Source organism: Poecilia reticulata, linkage group LG19 (assembly GCF_000633615.1).
Source record: "Poecilia reticulata strain Guanapo linkage group LG19, Guppy_female_1.0+MT, whole genome shotgun sequence".
NCBI classification, from domain to species: domain Eukaryota; kingdom Metazoa; phylum Chordata; class Actinopteri; order Cyprinodontiformes; family Poeciliidae; genus Poecilia; species Poecilia reticulata.
The window spans coordinates 12,922,453-12,947,861 of NC_024349.1; the positions used below are offsets into that span (position 1 = coordinate 12,922,453).

At 38.6% G+C, this 25,409-nt stretch overlaps 2 protein-coding genes across 2 annotated transcripts in view; one reads left to right on the top strand and one right to left on the bottom strand.

Annotated features, from left to right (window-relative positions):
* The window catches only part of insyn2a (inhibitory synaptic factor 2A), a 37,302-nt gene extending 20,143 nt beyond the window's left edge, over nt 1–17,159 (top strand). The window contains exons 3-4 of the mRNA XM_008437113.2: nt 3,226–3,297; nt 15,347–17,159. Of these exons, the coding sequence (XP_008435335.1) occupies nt 3,226–3,297; nt 15,347–15,530 (256 nt within the window). The 3' untranslated portion in view covers nt 15,531–17,159. The remainder of the gene's footprint in view (nt 1–3,225; nt 3,298–15,346) is intronic.
* Nucleotides 1–25,409, bottom strand: part of dock1 (dedicator of cytokinesis 1) — a 205,264-nt gene that overhangs the window by 100,793 nt on the left and 79,062 nt on the right. Inside the window, 1 exon segment of the mRNA XM_008437114.2 lies at nt 23,328–23,423. Coding sequence (XP_008435336.1) covers nt 23,328–23,423 — 96 coding nt within the window.

Below are 25,409 nucleotides of genomic sequence, written 5' to 3' on the forward strand. Positions count from 1 at the left end.
GTTGCTTGTTTGGGGGGTGAGAGATTCTATTTTATGAAGTACACTTTATGAATTTAAAAATTAATCCCTTTAAAAGGATCATATTACCTACATTTTAATCTTTACTACAGTTTTAAGGTCTGACTCATTGGTTTTCATTCATCTTTTTTTTCCCCCACGATAACAAGCATTGAGGAAAAATTAGGTTCTGGGGCAGTAGTAGTTTTGATTTCAAACGAAAATGAAGAAACTTCAAGTTTATGCCATCAAAGCATATGTTTCAAACTTGATTTTAATAAACTAAAAAATGACATCCAAGTATATAACGTTGGCTAATTTACAGACCAACGATTGTGTTTCTTATTTTACTTTACTTGTGAAAAAGGGGAGGAGGGGGGTATTCTTTTTTTGACCTGCTGATGATTGTTCAGAGCCAATCCAAAGACAAATTAGCTGACTAAATGCTTTATCCCTACATATGAAAACACTAAGCAGCATTATGGCTGTAAAGCGATCCAATATAAATATGTTGGATTCATACTGCACAGCCTGGGCACATTGCTGTGTTATAAGAGTGTTGGCAGACTAGAGCCAATTAATTACTTTCTCAGGGACTTGTTGCTAACCTGTCTATTAGCACCCTGTATGTGTGCTTGTTTTCTCACTGCTGGACAGCCACCCACACAGTGACCTTTGAGAAAGCTCGCCTGGTCGTAACCAAGGGTGGAGGGTGTATAAAAATACATTTAATGGCACTTTTGGCTTCACTCTTCCCAGGGGACGCCTGCCAAAATTAGCCCTGGTCTCTTATTTCCTCTTATCAGCTGGCCAAGAGCAAAGAGTAGGAAGACACCGAGAAGGTCTGAAAGAATACTGTGAAGCTGTTCAGATGATTCAATCCAGTTGGGCGTGCAGACGGCGGCATGCTTATTGATTGGCTCACGGACTGGGAAGTTTACGACCTTTCACGCTGCTCTAAAATATAAACTTGGAAAGCCAATTAATTACATTTTATACACAAATAATCCCCGGTGGAAATGTTCTGTTTGCAATCACCTGAATCTCTTGCGATATTGCTGTCAGCGTCTCTCTCCCCTGTCTGAACAAGAGGCAGTGCAGTAGATAAAAAGGAAGAATTTACGATAGGAGCTTAATTTTTATAGGTGCTGCAACCGATGGGCAGCGTGACAAGTGCAGTAGTGACGGAGCTGAGTGCCGTCTCTGCCGTGCTGCAGAGATGAGAGACAACATTTATTAGGGAATCCAAAATATCCTCGCTGAAAGGAATAACGTGGCAGCATTTACCGTAGCTTCTGTTTGACGAATGCGACTTTCAATGATAAATGTTTAAATCCATCTAAACAAACGAGCCCCGTTTATTTGCACCTCTCCCGTCTTTATTCCAAGATGCTGTGACATGGTTTAGTGAAAGTAACAGTTTTCCGTTTTCCACAACCTAAAGGCATGTGTGTTCACTTCATTGTTGACTGTTCACAGTTGTTACCGTCTGTGTCTCACCCATCCGATTGCCTCATAACGTCTTCATTTGTCATCACACTGGCAACAGAGACGAGCTCCAACATGCTGGCCTGAGTAGAATAAACTAAATATAAATTATAAACTTTGGCTGCGTGGATTTTCCTTCAAGTCTAGGCAAACTCTCAACAATCTTCATTTTAAAGGCCAGCTGTTGTTGTTTTCCCTGTTTAGTTAGCTGCATTAGTAATGTTATCCAACAAATATTGTCAACAGCAGCCTGACTGACTCTGGGTTTTTGTGATTTCTATTTTGTAATAAACCCTTCAATTGTAAGGGAACAAAAAAAAAGAAAAAAAAGAAAAAAAAAAAAAGAAATCCGACATTTATTTTAACGGCTATTGTGAAATCGCAAGCTGTCATTTCTTTGGTAGTATAGCAACATTAGTACCGACTGTGTGCACCTCTGATGACTCATGCTTGAAGGAGAGAATGATGAAGAATATAGAGTTTATAACAAAGCATGGAGTCTTACATAAGTGCTGGACAATATATCATCATTGCGATATCAATTTGGACATAATGGAAAGGATGGCTTGGAATGCAATTTTTGTTAGTTTTTGCCTATAATACTTTAAATTCAGTCAATATCTACTGCAGTCCCCAAGAATCATATTCAGAGATATTATGCAGCATTCAAGAATAATGGGGTTGAGCCAATACCTTGGTCTTCAACAACTTTTGTTGCTTGTGCTGAGGGGAAAAAATGCCCCTCAGCAGGGTAAGGTAAACACACACAACTCAAAAACCTAAAATAGACATCACTCTCATATGTAAAGGAACATTTCCACAGTTCATGTCTGTCTAACAAATTATGTCTATACAACAGGGAATGAGGCAACACTAACTGTTTGGCTAGCAGTGACCATAATCTGCAAAAAAGAACCACAAACAGGCAGGGGTTCTGGTAAAATGCATTTCATCCATTTTACCTGAATGGATGAAATGCATTTTGAAAGATATTCAACATGTCGTCGTGACAGTAAAGGGATTTTTGTGTTTTATATCCAATCAATACATGTGCACAGTAAAGATTATTACTTTGTCACATTAATGATTAAGGATTTATACATCACAATGAAACCAAGACAGGCAAACATAAAAGCAAGCGAGCTGAAGTCCAAAACTATATGTCTTTATTTTGCGGACCTAAATGATTCTGAATTTACAAGTAATAACTCATTCAGCTCCTTTAAGACATTGCTCTGCACCAAATAGAATAATCAATGGGTAGATTATTCAGCAACGAATACATAAAAAGGTCAAAAACAGAGGGAAGCAGGAAAAGAAAATGAGCTGCACATAAGAGAAAACTAATAATTTCAGATTGCTAACATTTAAAACGCTGTATTGCCTATCGAAAGCCATTTTTTAACTTTCCATTTTACGTCTAAAGTGATGTGCTATGTTTGCAGTGTTACAAACTTTAAGTCCTTGCTTAAAACGTTAGATGCAAATATCAACCTTGCCTTAGATGCCATTTGACCTGATCAGCCTCCATACAATGACCCACAGCTAATGGATGACGATGTGCAGTTTCTACTGGGCAGAGGCCACTGAGGAGGGCAACGGAACTCCTCATCACCCTCATTTACCCCAGGTTCCCTAACGAACGATGACAAATAAGATGAGAAAGGAAAGGTGTGAGGCGGCAGCTTAACAAGTCCTGTAATTACTCATTCACGACTCTCATCTCCCCCCTCCCCCCAGACTCTCCTATCGAACCGGACAGGACACGGCCAACTGTGACACATGCCGGAACAGCGCATGCATTATTTACAGGTGAGTGGTCGTTCATCTTCAAAGACAAAAAGATCCACATGTAACCTGTCCTTTCTCTCCTTGAGAGCGAGCGGAGGAGTAAAACAGGGTCAGGATGAGCAGAGGAGGAGCAGCAATGGAGGCCAGGCTAATGTGAAATGCTGCTCATTAGCGCTGAGTGGGCACGGGACGTTTACACAGCACCATCTCTCTCAAAACCTATACATCTTTAGCCAATTGTCCAATTATCCCCTCAGGCCATTTTGTTCACTGACTGGTGCCAAGCAGGTGTGCAGCTAGCAGGACAAAAGGGTGCGCGGCTGAAATACAGAGAGGTCACATGCAAGAAAATTGAGTGAACATGGGGCCGTGAAAGGTTAAATTAATTAATGTCAAACATCATAAAATTTCATTGGTGGGTCCAGTTGCCATGCCGACTCAAAAGCTACGCTCAGCCTCCAGTAAGCTAATTTTATAAGCTGTAAAGACACAAGTGCAAAGCCATTAGTTAATCAAGAATAAAAGTAACGTCTCGTTGTTGTACTTGTTTTATCACGAGAGTGGTTTTAGTTCTAGTGCTGGCTCTTCAATCAGCCTAAAATAGTTTGCTTTTTCACAGCATCAGAGCAAAATGATCATTTCTGGTGGAGAAGCAGCTTATAATTATTTCATTTAAAAATTCAAGATAGAAAACTGACTCTTGACATTTGATTGAATGATTTCCAGGGCAGTTTTTTCCATTTCTAGTTACATACGCACATAAGGAAATCATTAATTATTAAATTTAGCTGGATTGGGCTTGAGTGGTGACCTATTGGTTGGAGTCTTATATTTTTGTGAACAGCGAATTCAGACTCCATAAACACTTACACCACCACTCTTCAGTGTGGAAACTGCTAATGTGGGAAAAATGCTATTTACAATATCAGTGAGGAGATTATAATATGATTGGGGGAAGCATGGGTATGTTTGAAGCTATCAAATGTAATTTTCAATTACATGAGAGCAAAATTTTCAGCTGACAACAGGAAGGCTAAATGGAGTGAGTTTAGTTTTTGACTTTTAAATATCAATGTTGGAGTGAGGAATATTTTCTATGAAATACACATGGAGACCGCTGATTTTGCAACAAACCACGTAAATTAGCTAGCATGAGATCCTAAAGAAGTTTTTAATCTGAAAATAAGTATTTCATACTTTCTTTTCAAATAATATTTAAACCCAATTTTATAGCAGCAACAGATTTTACAACTACTGCTGCAATTTATTAAACCTTTACAAAAAAAGCATCTCTAGTTTTGAGATATCTAACAAAAAGAGATTTGACAGACATTCAATGAACACATAATAGCACTGTGAGAGTCCAAGTGCCTGGCTCTAGTCTGACTTTCTCAAGAATTCAAAGGAAATTTTAACACAAGGTGAGAAGAATATGTGCCAGCGGTAAGCGGTCAAAAAAAACGTGAGGTAAAGATGGGAGACAAAAAAGGAGATCTTTAAGCTGCAAGGAGGGTAAGAAGCTATCAAAGCTTTAAGTTAATGGTCACTGCCGCTCCATGCAGTCTGAATGAAGGACCATTTAAATCATATTTTATCTCAAACTCTCTCCATATCTGATAAGCCTCTGGCTAAACTTCAGTCGAGATGCACAGTACAGTTGTGTGTTTTCTGATGTTTGAGTCGGAGGAATTCCACATTATCTTGAAGTGCTTTCACAATCTCTGCAGGTGCCCCAAACCACCGCAGGGACAACGGCATGAGAAAGGTGCCCTAAAGGCAGCTTGGCATCAGCGAGACGAGCCGAGTCTAGATGAATGATGGCATTTGACATGAATTACACAGATGGGGCACTAATTAAAAGGACATGATTAAGTTAAAGGGTTACAGGGTGAATACGTTAAAAATGAACTTACCTATTCAATAGCCATGTCAATTCTTTCTTTAATGAGCAACTGATATGCCTCTGGCTAAACTTCTACTTCTATATGCTGAAAAATCCTACAGTTGCGAAAAGCTCATATTGGCTGAAACTTTATTTGATCCAATGAAATGTCTGATTTCACTGGATCACATATTTATAAAGACTTGAAATTTTCAAATACAAACTGTAAAAAGTGTTTTCATTTTGATCAAGATCCAATAAATATTATGCATCAGTCTTAAAACGCAACACTTATTTTTTTTTGCCTCTATATCATATAAAGATTTCAGAGAAAATGTCACACGTGAAAAAAACTTGCAAACCTGAGAAATCCACATTGTCTTCTAAAACTGCACCAATCAATCGAAAAGCTACATCTTTTGGAAGGAGAGATGAAAAACAGAAAACTCTGCACATAACGAGGCTCATTTTTTTGACAAAACCTTGTCAGCGCTTGGCAAGGTTTCCGCTTGATAAAGGGCAGAAATTTCCCACAGAGCCGTTTGAAATTTGCTACATTGACCCCAGTTCATCTTGAAGACACTCACTCGACATGGTTAATAGCTTTGATTGGACACAGAATCAAATATAGCAGTTGTATTCACAGAGGCAGAGGGATTAAACAGCAATCTAATTACTCAGATCTCCATGAAAACAACCTCTCTGGAGGTGGAAGAACACAGGATAGGAAGCAGAGGCACAGAAATAAAAGGGATGCAGCGCTCTGGTATGTGGGAAGAATAGCTGTCAAGAGCGTCTAGCAGGATTTTCTTGTCTTTAGCAAGCTCTTCTACCACTGGAGTCTAGTTTTAACATGATCCTTTGTAAATATGTGGTAAAAGTTTTGATTTTCAAATCAGTGATCGCACCGAGCGCAACTTTGAGACTGCTGCTCTTAAACAAGATGTTAAACACTTAAACATGAGCTGAATGCATACTGAGAGGTTTAAAATATTGGAGGTTTTAATACATCATCAAAAGGTTGAATGAGAGCAACACAATGGTAGGAGGACCGCAAATAAACAGAAACAAACAGATTATGTTGCATCATTAAAGGGCAAAACCCCTTAAAGACGCACATCGTTCTGGCAAATAGACCATAAATCTTTTACCAAAATTTATGGTTTTTGGTACATAATATCCAAAAAGCTCAGGCAATCTGGAGAAATATCCATGGACAAATCACACAGTTGAAAATCAAACTGAATGTTTGCGCTCTCAGGCAATGCTACATTAAAAGCAGGCGACAGTCTGTCACGATAGGCGCTCTTCGAACATGGGAACACTTCCAGGAATCATTCAGTACAAAGACATTTCACCCGTCTATTAAAAAATGCATGTTGAACCATTATGGGTGGAACCCATGACCCATACAAGCAGCAGAACTTATATGCAATAAAAAAAATCCACTTCATGATCAGGTCAGTCTGCCACGGCCCACTGTGCTAGTGCAACATGCACCCTTAGTGTTGGTTTATGCTGTATTTGTATGCATGTCAGTGCTATTGTGTTGAACTCGGTCTGACGACTCCAGGAAACATACGGGTCCATAAATCATTTTCCCACAGCTCAGTCAGGACTCAACTGTCCAGTCTTTTAAAATAATCAATTTGTCCAAGAGAATATGGCATAATCCAAACAAACACTTAGCATAACAACAGCCAGATTAATGAAGTTGTTAGTCTAGGAGCTCGTGCTTCAAAACAGAATGCATGAGCTGCTTGAGTTTCTTGTCCTTGCATGCTTCTCCTCATTTTTTAATCGTCTCACATTAATTTATCCCATCTCTGTTTTTCTGGGGGGGAAGGGGTTTATTTTAGTTAGTATCCAGATATCCTGCTCATCAAAAAGTGCGAGTTCAAATGAAAGTGATGAATTAATGAAATTGAAGTGAAAATACGAAAGAAGTCGCAAAGAAGATATAAATCAGAGAGGAAGAATAATCCCATTTACTTCACATTGTACAGGTATGGGCTGGCGTGCAGATCAAACAGTGAGGTCCTATGCCTTTATATTCTTTGAACTGTAATATTTTGTCACACACAAGAAAAAAAAGTAAAATTTACTGAAACTTTGAGATAAACCAACATGAAGAAATTGTGCAGCTGAAGGAAAATGACAAGAATGTGGTGTTTTGATGCATTAAGCCCCTTTAAACTGATCCCCTGCAACAAATTGTCTTAAGAAATACAGCCCATCTGTTCAGAAATGAATAGTATAGTGTGCATTTGTATTCAGGAAGTTTTACTGTGGTCACAGCTGAAAGTCATTGCCCTGTTGAAAGTGAATCTCCATCCTTGTAACAGCCTTTTACAGATTTTAACAGAGTTTCTCCCAGGGATGCCCTCCATTTAGCTCAATTTTCCCATAAAACCTTGGGATATTCTTTTATTACCTAACCCTTTTTTTTATACTTCCCCACATTTTATCTCTGAATTATCTCCATGTGTTCCTTCGCCTTCACGATGCTGTTCACTCACTAATGTTGTCCAACAATCTTCAGAGGTCTTCCAAGAACAGCTGCACTTATTTTGAGATGTATTTGCCCCATGCGGGTTTCCCCCAGATTACTTGCTATGCCGGCTGATGGTGCAGTCCACCATGTTTATGTGTTGAGAATTGTTAATAGTTGACACGAAATTAAAAAATACGACTATGTAATTGTGATATTGGAAGACATTATAGTTAATATTTTAACAAGCACATAAAAAATACAATTACAATGAAACAATTAGAACTATTCTGTACTTTGGATAAATCCTATTAAAGTAATCAACAATTGGATCTCTTTAAAAATAAAATTCAATTAAAACAAATATTGCCTAAAATGGATATTGACAAGTATTTGTATCCCAAATTCAAGTATTTGTTGTGTTATGTTTTTTTGCATTTCTTGTATTATCTAAATGCTACAGTTGTGTTTAATAATGACTGCCATTTGGTGCAGTATTTTGATTTGCTGGTTGTGATAGAAAGTGTTTACGGAGGTCCAGGGATTAAAAAAAAAAACAACAACAAAAACAAAAACACCTGAAGTTTAAGCATAGTCCGTAGCAAAATTCAGTGGTTATAAATGCTTTAGCGGGGCTGCACAGTGGCGCAGTTAGGGTTAGGGTTAGAGAGCTGTTGCCTTGCAGCACGAAGGTTCTGGGTTCGATTCCCGGCCCCGGTCTTTCTGCATGGAGTTTGCATGTTCTCCCTGTGCATGCGTGGGTTTTCTCTGGGTATTCTGGTTTCCTCCCACAGTCCAAAAACATGACTGTTAGGTTAATTGGCCTTTCCAAATTGCCCCTAGGTGTGAGTGTGTGTGTGCATGGTTGTGTGTCTCTGTGTTGCCCTGCGACAGACTGGCAACCTGTCCAGGGTGTACCCCGCCTCTTGCCCGGAACGTTAGCTGGAGATGGGCACCAGCAACCCTCCCGACCCCACTGAGGGACAAGGGTGAAAGAAAATGGATGGATGGATAAATGCTTTAGCAAAACACATTAGTCTTAAGTGGCAGTGATTAGGAAAGTCAATTCAGGACATTCTATTCAGTGAGTACCAATGTTTTTCACTAAATTAGAGTTGCTTCCCATGAGTACAATTCTGTTTTTTGCCTCCTCATCTTATTTTTAATTTTGACTCAATGCACAACAATTCATCATTAGACTAGTTATCCAATGTCAACAATTCTTTGAAAAACACTGAACAGCACAGATACAAAAAAAATGATTAGAAAATCATCAAAGGAAATGGGTTTTAGAAATGTTTTAAAATTCAGCCTCTTGTGCAAAGCTTTAGGAAAATTAATTTGCAGAAAGCTGAAGATCACAACCAACATGTAAATGACGGATGTTACTGATCAAGGCTGTTCTGTCGAACAACTCACTTAGAGGAGGACATCTCTTTTTGTTGAAGCATTATGTTTTCCAACATGGTGGGCAAGCTGGTTGCTATGGATACAAGAGCAATTCTCGACAGGACAAATAGCATGAAGGGACAGTGTGGACAATCGGGCACCTCCGAGAGATAAGAGTACACAAAGGATCGACAAGGGGAGAATGTGTAGCCGCATGAGGATAAAAGATGTCAAGAAACAAACATTATTCAAGCGGTAGCGAAAGGAACATCGAGGATTGCGAGGATTTTCTGTTTAAATGCATAGAAATGTTAGAAAGAAGGGACGAGATGAGAACAAGGAGAGAATGTCAGAGAGAGAATTTAAAGCTTCAGGGTCCAAAGTGCTTTCTTCCACTTGTTCTGATCTAACAAATCACTGCAGGGAGGGACACGAAAATGCCAACAACCTTTCCATTTTTGCTTTCAGCAAAACTCAGTAACATGGCAAGGCTCGCAAGACTTTCATTGGGAAACGCTGAGGTCTACACTTCAAAGGAACTAATAAATATTTCTATATCAGCCGTTTTTGAGACCAGGTTATACTTGTGGGTTTATTAGTTTGTCAGACTTACATAAGTTCAATTTCTCCTTTTTGGTGATTTCTTTCCACTTAGAATTCACATTAATCTCCATATGTAAAGCATATATTTTGTACATTAACTTTTGATTCTCAAATATATCAACATATGCATTTATCTCAAAGACAGCAAAAGGCCCAACAGAATGGAGATAAAAAATAACCCTTGATCTTGGCCATCTATTTAAGTCTCAAGTGGTTTGTTCAGTTGCAACTTTGCAAACTCAGGGGGTTTTTTTTAATAAGAAAAAAAGGCTTTAAAAATGACAGATATGCCCTGTCTCTTCCTGACTGTGTGACTGTTGAGAGTCTGTAAAGTGTGTGGAGAAACTCTTACTTTTTTCTTAGTTTCTTATTTTTCCAAGAATTGCAAAGTCTGACCTTGGGATGAACTTGCAGGAATATTCAAATGTGGGAAGAAATGCAACCGGGCTTTTTCAGGATATCACCTTATTCTTTATTGTCGTGTTTTCCAACCCCAGGCTTAAGCCACACTGCTTTGCATATATCRGGTKTYCCCCCCCCCCCCTTATTTCAATTGATGGCTAATTAACAGGCTTTTACTGAACTGGCAGGGCAGTACACGCTGATACAATTTAAAGTCATGCATAGGCTCCATTACTCAAACAGAGGTCTTCAAATCCTGGCCCTCAAGGGTAGGTGCCATGCAACTTTTAGGTGCGTCTCTGCTTCAAAACACCCTAGTCAAATAATTAAGTCATTAGCATGACTTGACTGCTTACTGAGGTGGTGATTCCACCATTCGACTCAGGTGTGTTAGACCATTGACAGATCTAAAAGTTGGTGGAAACCAGCAATCGAGGCCTGTATTTAAGGATCCCTGGCCTACAGTTAAGATTAACTCTATCAATATTCAATATCCTCCATATGGCATCCATATCTGAGATTATTTCAATCGATAAAATGCCCTGGGACTCAACATGAAAATTGGAGATTATGCTGCTAGCATAGCATTCATCAACAACTCACAGGTGAAAGTAAGCGCGTTGCCTTTAGGAATTTTAATAATCAAGGTGCTCAAGTCATTTGAGGAATTGTTACAGGCCTACACTCAAGACAAACTTGGTAGGATGTGAGGGCTTTTTTGGGGGTTGAGTAACATCGATCTGTGCTCTTAAGAACATTTCATGTCATCTCATTTTATGTCAATTTCATTTTGTAAAGCAATTTACAAACTCATCCATGTTCCCAAGGGTTCCTTCACTCACTGTAGTCACTATTGCCAAGTGTAACAAGCTTAAATAACCCCCCCCCATCCCCCTCTTTGAACATTCTCGTAACTTGGTAGTCAACCTACTTTGTTTGTTTGAACTGCCTTTATGTATATTGTGCAAACAAAATCCATACAAAAAATGGATTTTTAATATTAAAACTGAAATGCCTGTGAAAAGCCACCAATATCCTTATAAGATGCTCTTTCACATTTGAAAAAAAAAAAAAAAAATCCCACCAGGACTATTCTTCAGGGGACTTTTTGCTACATGCAGACGTGTGACAGATTTTATGAAATGCAAATAAACCCCAGCATCATTATTTCTGTCTCTGTATGTAATAACTGGTGCTGTCAAACCATTCTCTGAGGCACACATATCACTGTGACACAATCTTTTTATGCAAGACCATTTGGTCTTTCAAAAAGTCTCGAGTAAGAACAAGACCTTGATCACATGTTCATATTTGTAATGAATGTTTACTCTTTGTACTGTATGTGAAATCAAGTCGCTTCAGTCTGGTGTTTGTATATCCACCCAAAATCTTTTAACACCATGCACATTTGAACTGTGGCACTCATCCGATACGTATATCCTGCAGCCTTAGTGACAAGTGTCAAAAACGTCAACTGAAATTAAATGAAAATTGAGATGTTCTGAGCTTAGATGTCAAGTTATACACTTTAAAGCAGCACTCATGTCTGAGTGAGCCCCTTAGCACAAGCTGTGCGTGTGACTGACAGGGCTAAAACTTTGTTTGAGCCACTTGTTTGAAATTGATTAATATACTTAGGAATACAAAGTCTCTAATTTGTAATTAATAATGGCTATTCTGACCAAGACAAAACAAATCAAAACTGGCTAACAAGAGTTATTTTATTAAATGAAACTGCTCGTTTCCATGGTGGCAGGGCAACTCTCTAAAGCTCACTGCATATCGGTCCACTACCACATTAAGATCAACATAAGTTTTTTCGCTAACAAAAAGATAAGTCTTTTAACAAAAAGATAACAAAAAGATAATTTTTGATGTAACAAAAAGATAAGTCTTTTTGTTACATCAAAAAGACTTATCTCGCATGAAAAAGTATTTTTTTAAATATAATAATCTGTCTGATTAATGAGATGTGCACCAGTATCTGTCTTGCTTTTGCTGATGCTATGTAAAAATACTGTAAAGCCACTAAGAGACACGGATAGAAAAATGTGTAAAACAAAAAAGTTGAAACATGATGTCTGCTGTTAATGTTACATTGAACTCTAAGAGTTTGATTTGTCTGTTATGTCTGTCAGATAAGAGCATAAAGCTAAGCAACTGATAAGACGTGCTAAAATATCACACCAAAAAAATGTTTTTAAATCTAGGATTAAGCAGATATCTATCAAAACATAAAATATACTTTATTAGGTGTCCTTGGAAAAGAACTAAGACCATACTGTGATACAATCTTGTGATCAAAATATCACACTTTACTTCAAAAAGATCGCTTTGTCAAAAGTAAATGTGTTTCCATTAAGTCTACATGATTGTGTGTTGCTTTGTGAAAATGAAATTTAATACTCTTTCTTAAATAACCAAACAATAAAGTACACAAATTCACAAGAAACTTTTTAGAACCCACTGCAAAAGAAGTATAGACACACTAACGTGTCCAGTGTTTGATGCTCACATGGTAGAGCAGGGAAATTCCTTTACCAACTTGGGTAAATCTCTTTCTTTTTTGTTCATCTGTCTTTGTGATGTATGTGTGTGTGTGTGTGTGTGTGTGTGTGTGTGTGTGTGTGTGTGTGTGTGTGTGTGTGTGTGTGTGTGTGTGGTGTGTGTGTGTGTGTGTGTGTGTGTGTGCGTGTGCATCCCACACAAAATGGCACAGCAATAAAACTTCTTTACTCCCAAAAAAATTGGTAATGAGATCAGCTTCTTTGTGCTTTTAAACAGCATTAACAGAGTTTTTGAAGAGATTTAAAAGGCTAAATGAAATTCTCATTCTATTGAATCATCAACAGCTCACTTTTACATGTGGGGAAGAGACTCATTGATTGAATTTTTGATGGGGTTTTTTAAACTGCAAGAGCTAGTTTTATTTGTGGCCTTTGTATCATATTTAATATTCCGGATGGTGCTCCACCAGAGTTCTTTCAATGATTTAAATAACAAGACAATGGACTGAAAAGTCTGTATGCCATCTTGCACATTCAAACTTTTCTTTTTCTATAAATTACCAACCCAAATGTTTCAGTACTTAAGTTCTCTAAGTGAAGTTTGCATAAAAGTTTAGAAGATTTAGATAATTATTATAACCCTGAAAATCAGCAAAAAATGCCAAACTGCACATTTGAAGCAAAGAACTAGATTGTTTCTGTTAGGGAGAGACTAACATTCCACTCAGTTTTTATGTCAAGACTATACTGGTCGATTTTTGTGTGTGTGTGCGTGCGTGCGTGCACCAATACACAACCTGAATCCGTTCACATGCTTTAAAATGTGAATGGACAAATACGTGCAGACGGCAAATGTGAATTTACACCAATGTAATTACCAGCCAGTGATTTATTGATTAAAGCTGGCCTGAGTCAAACAAAAGCAAAGTGCTGAGTGCAAGCTCAAGAAATTAACATTCAATCTGCTCATTGTCAGACGCCCACATTTATGCCTGCTCTAATCAATAGCAGATGCATCAATGTGGATTTTGAAAACTTTTTATTGAAAATGATAATGGATGCACTGCATTTAAATAAAAACCAGAGCAGTCACCCTGCAGCTGTTACGTAACTCAGTCTGTCACCTCCCAGTAAGCCCGACTCAGGTAGTGACTGGAGATAGCTTTAGCAGATTAAAGCCCCCACACTTTGCCACAGCTGTGGCTGTAATCTGAGTTTTACTTAGCAGAACCTAGTGGTCAGATGTGTGTGGGCGTCGGATTACAATGATGGCTCCGGATAAATTCCCCAGGGCTTTTGGGGAGGGGAATGTGACGGACTGCTAAGAAGGACACAGCTCTGCGCTTTGTGCCCAGCAAATCCCAACATATTAAATCGCTAACATTTTCCATCATCTTTCGAAATATTTTTTAAGGAGTCACAACAGCATCCACAGAATTCAGCAAAACAAATCATTTGCATTTCAGCGTTCTGTCCTGTGACCAACTGCTTGATACTGAAAGATACTGACGAAACACTGTTCTTGCTCCACCAATCTGAGACAGCAGTAGAAGTTTCCCTGAATGGTGCAATCAAAAGTAGACGCATTTGGTTCCTCTGCTATTTTATAACAACAAAGCAAATGAAAACCCAGGGCATTTTTCCAGGCTAAGCGCTGGTGTGACAGATGAGCTGCAGAGGTCAAGTGAGAAAAGGTTACACTGGAAATGCTCAATATGGATGTAAGAGCAATATGGCAGCAAAAAATGCATTAGTACGTGCAACAACTGCAGCAATGGGAAACTGACTCCCTATTTAGAGGAGCAAATATGGATCAAAATAAAAATAAATGTTAAACTTTTCTAGGATGAGTCATTGCCACTGAAATATTAGCACGTATGTCTATATGTAACATTTACAAAAGTATCTGATTTCAATCATCAACAAGTACATTTAACTCAATATAAAAATAAGACTTGTATACTATTCAGATTTATTACATAAAGAGTGATATATTTAAAGTGTTTATTGACATGAATTATTAAGATTATGGCTGACAGCTAAAGAAAACTCCAAAAAGCAGTCCAAGTCTTGTCAATCTCTTTGGGCTGCTTAAAGTGTGCTTTACACTCCTCTAAAGGTTGCAGCTGTCAGTGTGGTTTGAGCACCTCTTTTTTTTTTATTCACAGTTTTTCCTTCATCTTAACTTTCCATTGATATGTTTGCACAAAACCCCCTGCCAGCAACCATCTTTTTTGGGAAAAGAGCAGTGGGCGTATCCTCTTTGTGGAGAGCAGCAGTAAAAATCTGCTGGACAACTGTCAGGTCAGCACCCCCCATTTCTGTGTAGGTAATAAAGCATACAATAAAAAAAAAATTGGATTTATTTATTTCTCTTATGTAATATAACTTCTATAAAAAAAAAAAAAAAAAGAAAAACTCAATTTAGGAATTTCATTAGCTGGAAGCCATAATCACCAAAATCAATGCTTAAAATTCATTACTTGAGGTGTCAAGAGTCTATTTAATATATATGAGTTTATTTCTGAATTGAAGTGCTGAAATAAATTAACTTTCCATGATATTCCCGATTTAATGAGCTGCACCTGTGATATTTCTAATAAATCTGCTCGGGTGATCGGTTGTTGATTTAATTACTCAGAGCAATTCTGCTAATTTGTTGCAGTGAAGAAGTTACTTAAATACAACCCAAGACTCAAAAACGGCCTAGGGTTGGTTTTATATGAGATAAAACCATGCAGGCATCACCCTTATGGTTTGCACTGATTTTTTTTGTCTCTTTTTCTGTTCCTTTAGCGTGGAACTGGACTTTAAGCTGCAGGAGGACAAACTACAGCCACTGATGAAAAGGCTTTGCCCTCCAATGGACTCCCACTTTCCTCCCCTGCCTTACCCCCAGGAGGCCTTCACCTCCACCCCAAAACGCAAGTCCAAAGCTGAATCCAAGAAGCACGCCCGCTGGAAACTTTGGTTCCTGTGAGAGCTGCACGGCCGTCTACGAGCCCTAAAAACTGACAAAGGATTTAAGCAAGGATCTAAATTTCTTTACCATTCTTTGGTTTTTACAACCTGAACGATTTTATAGACCTGCTGGGCACTTTTAATGAAGACCTATGGATATACCTAGATGGCAGGAGAAGTGATAGAAGCGTGGACTGCATGGATAATTAACATGGTCACGCCCAACAAAAATGGAATAAGTCATAACTTTGCCTAATTTCCCGAAATAACAACAGGGAAACATACTCAAAGATCAGCAAGACGAGGAGACGAGGAGACGAGCTTACTCGCCGCTGTTTCCTGGCTTCTATTTTTTATAACTGATGTAGACCTGTCCCCGTTTCATGTTGACGGAGAGATGTCCGCCATTTTTCTATTCGGCTGTTGGGATTTTCTCTTCCCTCCGAGTCTCCAGGAGAGGCTGATCACTCAATGCTGAAGCACCAAGGCCTACAAAAACAGCATATCATTGTACTGCAAAGCACAATTAATACTTTTCAGGATTCCGTATCTCCAGAAGCAATGGGAGAGAATCATTTTTGATCGTCTTGTACCAACAATATATGACGGACCAAGTATTTTCATTAGCAAAAGACCTAGAGGAGAATACGCTGGAGAGGTTTGTTTGAACTTCTGAGATAAAACCTTCTTTTCATTGATAAAATGTGTCAAAGAACATATGACTTTGGAGAAAATAATGAATAAATACCACTTATTTTCTTAATAACATTGGAAAATAAATGTCACTCTACTTTTTTCTATATAAGTATATATCTAAGTATATAGATCCACTTTAAGGTGAAAATAATTATATTTATTTGAACTAAGGCAAAAGGTGTGCTGTGTAGTTCAACTACATTTAAAAAGAAGCGTGTACTTTCTTTTTAATCCATCAAATATAGTTTTTAGTAAACTCATGGTGCACCAAGTCACTGAAACCACCAAAACATCGCAAGAATACACTGTAGATCATCAGTTTGTATCGTCATCATTTGCTTGAACGTCAAATATTTTGTTTTTAGTGGCGAATTTGAACTTCTGGATTCAAGGTGCTATGGTGGTCCAATAATTAATGAAAGTATTAATTTGATGCACAAGTTTAAATTTACTGTGGACCTTTTTTTTCGCAGTTTTTTGTGCTTTTGATAACTTGGTTTCCCTTAAATGAATTTTTTTCCAGATAAATTCTAAACTACTGATTTACTTGGTTGTTTTCTAACCTTTCAGTTGAATAAATTTCAAGATCTTTATTGAGGGTTTAGTTATCGACTTGTTGAGAAAACATTAAATAGTTAGATGTTACATCCATGCTCTTATTTTGAAGAGGGTCAAAACAGTTTACAGAGCAGCTCTGGTTCCTCTAGTCGTGTTCTCTCTCTCTTTTCCACCCCAAATTTTCTTTCAAAATATAATATATAACATAACATTATGTTATTATGTATAAATTTGACCCTTTCAAAATCCACAATTAATTCAACCTTGAGCAGCCAATTCTCAACTTTTTTGAAATTTAACCATTGCACTTTGTAAAAACAGTTAAAAAATCCAACTGAAAATCCAAAATTAATATGACAAAAACACCAATGAGTGTATGTAACTTTTGGGTCAGAAGCGTTTATATATATATATATATATATATATATATTAATATGACATATATATATATATATTAATATGACATATATATATATATATATATGCCACACACATAAAAAAAAGGAAATAAAGTTGTTTTTATCACATGTGAGGAATAAGAGAAAAATCGCTGTGATTGTATCACTTTAGCGTCTCATATCAGCTCCAGCCAGTGACATCGATCCTACAAGACTGAATGTTCCACTTCTGATCACAACTAGGGCTCCTACAATGCAGGGTGGCAGGCACAAGGCCCTGCATGCTTTTTACAAGCCTTGGACTTCACAGGCTATTTTCTAAAACTTTCAAGAAACACTTTTTAAGAACTACAAAAGCCTCTTTTAGTCGTCTCCTCCCCCCCATTTTAAATGTCTGGAATCTGTTTGAAAGGCAACTCGTGTAGGTATTCTACATAGGGTTCATTTAAAACAACCCAAGCATTTATTATATTACATATAGGCATGGGCCACTTTCCAGTATATGAAACAAAATTGAAAAGTACAGCTTCAAAACATGGCAAAACATTGATGCATCAAAAAAAACAACAACAACAACAAAAAATCCAAAACTTTTATCTGATTTGAAACACAAAAGAGGCCAAAAATAGTGATAGTGATAGTTCTTTTCACACAAGAGAATCCAATGCCGGCCCCATGCCTATTTGTACAAATATGTTGCTTAGCACCAAACAAGGCTAACACTGTTAGGAAGTCAATATTTGAAAGCAAACAGAATAAAGTTACCAGTTTCACCAAAGTCACGTTGAAAGGCAAAAGCACTGCCCCAAAGAAGAGGAAACGTGTCCAAATTGTGTCAGGGGGAAAACACGACCATCTTCCAAACAAGACATGACATGGTTCAAACTTCACGAGCTTAAACATGCTGCATTCTGTTGGTTACGTGTGGTTCACTTTTGTAAATGCCAGGTTGGTTTCTTTCAGTAGTTATACTGTAGCATTTAGAAAGAACTAGGTGTTTATCTGTACCTTACAGAAGTGCAATTGATTTACTATGTGCAATACTGTATTTTATACTGTTTTTAAAGAAAAAAAGAGACTTAAAATAAAGCTATTTATTATTCTAAAAATGGAACAAATAAAATAAAAACAAGACATCTACACAGCTCTCGAAAAACGAAGAAGACTGTTTCATTACTAAAGCATGCAAACACAAATTAAAATGTCTTGGTGATAAAATGCTGTCCAACAGTATCAACCACACATTGCACCAGTTTGAGCAAATTGCAGCTCAAATTATCGAAACACAATGGGACAAAACACATTTTCATTCAACTAATTTTGTATCAAATTTGTTAAATATTTTGAGCCGAAATCCAAGCCAAGCCATCTGCAGGCTGAAAAGCTGCAGAAAATGTGCTTTTGGTGAACAAACCTTGTGAAATCTCATCTGTAGAGAAGAGTCTGCAAATGTAGGTATCCGAAAAAAAAAAAAAAAAAAAAAAAAGATTTTCTATGCGATAACCTGCAGAAGATTAGGTTGGAAACGCTGCTGTATCTTTGATGTGGCGCGGCGGCAAAGAAACGAGAGTGGAATACAACAGAAGGGATGAGCAGTGCGGCGCTTGTGTCTGCCTCGGAGCCTGTTTGAGGACATCAAAACCGTAATGCGGTTGGACCAGAAACAAAGTGCAACTAGAACCAGAGACAAGCAGAGGACAAAGCTCTGAACAAATGCCCCAGAGACGCAGCGAGGCAGAGAGATCCTTGTGTAGATGCGCTAGGTAGTTTGACTGGAGGGCAACACTCCTCCTCCTCCTCTGAGTCACAGTAAGAGTGTCACCATGGGGCTGTTCCTTTAAGTGCTTGTATGAAGCACAGTAGAACAAACATGACATCTTACTGTCTTCTACACATTGTCCTTAGTGGCTTAACAGTGTCAGCCGGTTTCACAGAGTTCTCTCAGAAAGGCTACGTTTCTCAAACGTGTGGTTGAGAATCAGGAAGAAGAGGTCCAGTGAGTGATAACAAGGTGTTTGAGGCATTATGATGCATCGCCATATCTCACTATGCTTCTTTTCTGTGAGCTCTGCAGCAGTCTGGCCAGCAGGAGAGAGAGATGGAGGAGGAGGAGGAGGAGGAGGAGGGAGAGGGAGCGCACGCAGGCAGAACGACGTAAGAAGTGAGCAGATATGTTTGGACAGAAACAGACATAAACTCATAAAAGACGAAGAGGAACAAAACGAGATGGAAAACCGGAGGAGTATCCTGATCCGACCAGGCTTAATGAAACAGATGCTTTTGCATAACGCTGTTTATCCAGAGAGCATGCAGCAGAGAAGACAAGCCCCAGCTCCTATAGCCAGTCCACCCGGTGCTGTCAATCAATAACACAGGGTTCTTCCCCTACAGCTCCGCACACTGCAGGGAAACCTCCAGGAGAACTCCACGGGAGCGCAGCAGTCCATACGCATGGTGTGCTTCACTGTTGCTAAATAAGAGAAGCGGTAGTTTGACAACCAACATCTCAATCTACGTCCCTGAATTTTGCCATAAAAATTCATAAACCTGACAGCGAGATGTTGCTTTAAAAAAACAAAACAATTCGAAATGTTTCTTGTATAAAACAAAACGCCACAGTCGGTTTTTCAATTTGTTTTCTATTTTTATGCAAGTACATTTTTTCAGCCAGATAAAACTGACTCTACATTCCATAAACGTTATTCAGAGACGGTAAACGAACTGACGCAAAGACAGTTTTGCCAAGTATAGCTAAAGTGCTCCAAGTAGGACTGTTTGTATCTCTCTCTCTGTTTTTATCTTTGTTTGCACTTCAGGGTGGTCTACTCTTATACAACACAGATGCGGGGGGTGGTGGGGGGGAAGCCATACGTCAAGAAAACAGCGAGGATTCCAGATAATTTGCTACAAAACAACATTGAAGCAATCGATTTTTTAGCTTCCTGGCAGGATCAAAAATCCCACCACACCTGCCAAGCAGACAGACTTATGAAGGTCCAACGGATATAACGTAAGATACTAATTACAACGTGAAAGACAACACAACACCTGATCGAGATATGCATAAGTTGCTAACTTAAATCCTCCACTCTTTAGTGTTTTTGTGAAATCCAGCATTAGAAATTCATTGTTTTATGTCTTGAAGTGTTTTGATTATAATTGTGCAGTACAATGCACCGTTGATGACTGGTATATTCTACTCAATCTGAATTGTAGCCCGCTGTGATTCAGTGAAATCCAAAGCTCAATTTATAATGCTACTGTTTTTTATTAGAATTTAACAGATGTTGACAAGCAATTTCACCACTGGCAATTCCCCCAAGTTTAGTGTGTTACTTATTAAGCAGCCAGGAAGACAGAAGACACAGATTGCCTTTTTTGTGGGTTCACTCCATCCCTACTGCAAAAGGAAAATGTTATTCAAGAACATAAAGGTAAAACTTGGCGATTTCAGCAGGACCTGGCAACACGTTTCTCCCATTATCCTCATGTAAATTTATTCAAAGAGGCTCGTTTCAGAGCCACTTGCGAGGGTGGACGTGAATACAAAAGGCAGGCCCCGCTAGGATGTCCAATGAATCAAACGTATGACGGTGCTGTGTCTAAGTCGCTAACAGGCGTAGCTCTGCAGTGACAATGCGCAGCAGAACCAGCGCCACCCCACAAAGTCGTTGCTGCGATCGCTCTCATCAACATTCTGCGTCCACCACAGCGGGTGGGAGGGGGGGAGCAGAAAGTTAATGCATAAATCTAAATGTAAGAGGCTGCCACTCAGAAGAACAAGGTCGGCAGGCAGTAGCTGCAGCGGCAGCAGCTACTGCCTGCAGACGAGGCAGCGCCATCCAAATGCAGCAACTGCAACTTTGATGGGAAGGCTCTCCCAAAGCTCATAAAAATTCAAACTAATCCCATTGATCATCAGGTCATGATTTACAGACTTAATTTCAATGCTGTTTTATTATGCAAACTACAGACATTGATGTGACCTCTAACTCCGCATCGCACAAAAGGATTCCGCACGATGATGCAAAATGCCATTCAGGTATTTAGAAATGTCAACGCAGTCAAGTGCAATGACCAGTCGGGAAAACGAGAAATCAGCTGACGGATGGCAGGGGTCAGAAGGGACAAAATAAGAACGGAGTCAGAGGGCAGCAGCAGCATTTGTGTACAGAGCAGATTGTTTCATTAGGGGCCACAGAACATAAGAGAGGAGTAGTTGCAATAACTGAACAAAAACAAAAACAAAAAAAAAGACGCCGGTCTCCGACGGTGCCATTCAGCGACAGCTGCTGGAAGCAGGCAACACTGTTTCACCTCCACCGCGGGAGGACGCCGAAATAGATGCACTTAGTATTATACAGCAGTAACACAGCAGAGGAAACTTTCCCTCATCGTGACAGCCTGTTAGACAAAATGAAAGGATAGTGTAATATCTGAAATACAAGATCAAACCAACTGCAAAGAAAAATTACTGCAGAGGATAATAAAGCCTTTTTTCCAAAATTCCACTTTCCAAATGTTTTGAATATGAGCCAAACAGGACTAGGAAAGCGTTTGATCTTCGACACGGCCGTGAATAGCCTGGAAAACTGCAAAGAAAGAGCAATCGGGAATCTTAAATCTCCGACGAGGAAAAAAACAACAACAAATGGACAAGAGGGCGGTCTGAGCTGAACTCACAGCTTCATTAGCTTCACATTATTCAGCGCGATGCACACAAGCAATCCGTTACCCTACAAAGGGCTTCCAATCTACAAAATTAGCTCGACGCATAGCTGGGAATGCCATTACATAGTTTGTTGAAGGACGGAAAGAAGGAACAGCTATGGACCCTGCAAAAAAATGTGTGTGTCCTGGGAAGAAATGAGTCGGAGGAGAGAAGGCGAAAAATGAGGCTGTTGATGTTTAACAGGACAGCAATATAACAAACAGGATGACTACTGACAAAAAGTAACATTTTAAACTATGCAGATTTTTTTTTTTTTATCAGCGTGAGGTGTTTAAAAACACCTCACTATTAAACTAAAAGCCTATTAAAGTACTATTAAAACTAAAAGCCACTACTATTAAAACTATTAAAACTAAAAGTACTATTAAAACTAAAAGCCACTTTCAGTTTATAAATGGTTGATAGATTAACAAATGGATGGACAGAGGAACAGATGGATTAACCATGGATAGATGGATTGATTCTTAATGTGTATTGATAGATAAATAATGGAACAGAAATTCTCGAAAACAAATCATTTTCACAATTTTCTTAATTAATCTTTACCCAAAAACAGGAAGTAATTCCCCAAACTTGCGCAGACTGTGTGGTAGTGCAATTATCAGTCGTGCAAGAGGTTTCACTGGTTGTTCTGCTAATTTTGCTGAGGCAAAACACCCAAAAAAGTTGCTGACCTTCGGCTGTTTGTTCAACCAGAGTTCAAATTAACAGCTCCTCCCGTCTCCAGATAGTCTCAGATGTCTAAAATAATCATCATTACATGTAACTTTATTTATACAGGCATAGAAGTATTTCTGGATTGCCAACGCAAAATCTCAAAAACACAAAAGGCATTTAAAAATCGTAACTTTCAAACTATAACCTAAAGAGAGAAGATAAGCATCGATATATGATGCAAAAAATGCAACCCAAACAATATCGGAGGTTGAATTTCAGGCCTGACAAACAAGTGGAATCTACAAAGGGAGACATTGTCTTTACACCGAGACTGATAAGTGCATTAACCACTATGAAGCTCTGACGGAGAGGGGCTGTAAGAAGGATGCTCACGGGGATAACAGAGGGATACAGTAATTAGATTACAGAGCGTAGCATTAGATGTGCACTAATAAGAGGATCAGACACTTAGACAAGGAAGCCATAGTTAAAAAAAAAAATACAGCTCAGGCAAAACACACATTCAAATACAGTCATTTCTAGAGAAAGATGCGAGTCGTTTTTATGAAGGAGGAATGCGAAAGGAATCCACAGAGGTAGACTGTGTCAGCCTGAAGCTTAATGGAGTTTCACAGTCTATAGTATGCAGACATAAGAGCTGATGGTGCATATTTGTGTACACGTATGCGTCCCAAGACGATCCATACCTTCTACAAAAAGAAGGCATGGGGATGGGACCGTCCTGCTGATGCTACCGGTGTCTGACAAAACTTACGATGTGAGGAGAATCCCGGCCCATGGAGATGACTGTCCTGTTTATTGTCCTCAGCAGCTTCTCCATGATAACTTGAACATGCCACTGGGTGGGACCCTGCAGAGAATGCAGTGGGATATCCATCAGAATAGAAACACATCACAGCAGAGGAAAATGATAAAATGATATAAAAAGCTAAAAATTCATTGTAAGAGTAAATGATTTCTTTATTATGCAGATTCAATAATACATTAATGACTTTTGTTCTGCTATGACTGACAAAAGTTTTAAAATAAGTATCTATTGACAGAATGCAGCCTAAATATATTATGGCATAAAGTGTAAGAACGTAGAGCCAAAAATTCCTTGTGGGCTTAGAAAAACCTTCGTGCGATGCACTTTCCGTTTTATTTTTGCATTGTCCCATTTATCTGTCTGAGACAGTTCTGGCATGTTTTTCTTTTTATTACTCATTGTACCTTTCTGAGGAGGGAACCAAAGCTGACGAGAAAGAAATCTTGAAAAATGAATACAAAGCCTTATATAAATATTTTTATAGAAGGAGTAGCATAATTTTAGACTGTATTTCTAGTGATAAATTCTATGAAACTCTGATCAATATCAAGTAGTAAATAATACATTCAACAAGACGTTTCAAGGGTGGCGCAGAGCATAGCAATAGAGCAGGAGATCCATATAGAGGGGCTATTAATCCTAAATGCAGCAGTGTGGTGCTGGACTCAGCCTATCAGATTTGCTGATTTCTGTAAATTAATACCACTAGCACCAGAAATCTTTAAAAAATTCCAAGTAAAGTTTGGATTTATACCACTTTTCCAGTGCAAAGAAATTTGAGATCATATTATAGATGTGTATGCATCCTGAGTTGGAGTGCTGAATTCACACCTTCGCAAATAGACCAAACTTTCCAAGAAAACAATCTGGAGTTTCATTAAACCAGCCTAACCAGGGCTGGTGTGAATGAACCCCAAGTCTCTTGTTGAGGTATATAAAGCTTTTGCACATTCGCAAAGTTATATAAAGCAGCCACTGAACGTGCTGCCTTTCAAACAAGAAAGTTTCACTTACATTTTCCAGAAAGTAGGACTCTTAGGCAGCCTTTCAGTTGGAAAAGGAGGTCAACTTTACTGCAACATGGTAGAGTTGCAGTAAACGAAAAGTGTCCGATTCACTTCATATATATATATATATATTTTTTTTTTTTCATTCTGCTAAATGGGAAATTTGAGTAAACAGAAATATTCTCATGTACTTTGGTGCCTTTCTTGTTCCAGTTATTGTTACACTGTCTGCAACAGTCTAGTTGCTGTTAGTTTTACTTTCTCAGTCCGTCTCAGAGTAACTGATATAAAAGACAGATCTCCACACCAGAAGTAGTTGGAGGATCTGCTGGTACTCCACACCGCAGGGTTTGTGATCCAGTCTTAAGATAGCCCCCTATCTGTGTTTGTAAGTCTGGGAAATCTTTGGCTTTATTGATGCACCAGACAGATATGAAAGAGAATGTGAGACTCTGAGAGGAAGCTGATATTTGTTGTGGAGCAGCAGAGGGAGTTTAAAAGCTGGAGGAGAGTGGGAGAGGTAGATAATCCCAGCAAAGTGTAGTGTGGGAGGGCGGGCCGCGGTGATCAATGACGAGAGTCTGAGAGGGCCTAGGGGAGGACATCAGGAGTCTGGGCATGGAAAACGATCAAACACACTCACACAGCAGCTGAGTATTTGTTTGTGTGTGTGTGTGTGGATCTAACTATTCGAGCATGCGAGATCCAGGGCAGGAGTCTGAGTATGAGGGATGGGAAAAGATTTGTGCTAAAATCCATTATTAATTTGGTAGTTCATCAATAGGAATGAAGGAAGCAACTTAAAAATGCATTAAATSAAGAAATTTATGTGGTATTAATATCAGTGTATAACWTTGTCAATTGAAAAGCATCACTTCACGGTCCGGGAACTTTTAAATGCAAATTGTTTTTAACAAACCGCATTATTACTYAACACTTGCTTTAAGGTTCTCTGGCTCTAYAGCAYCAGGAGACAAGGCAGAACTTATTGTGTTGTTTCATTAGTCATTTGTAGTGTTAA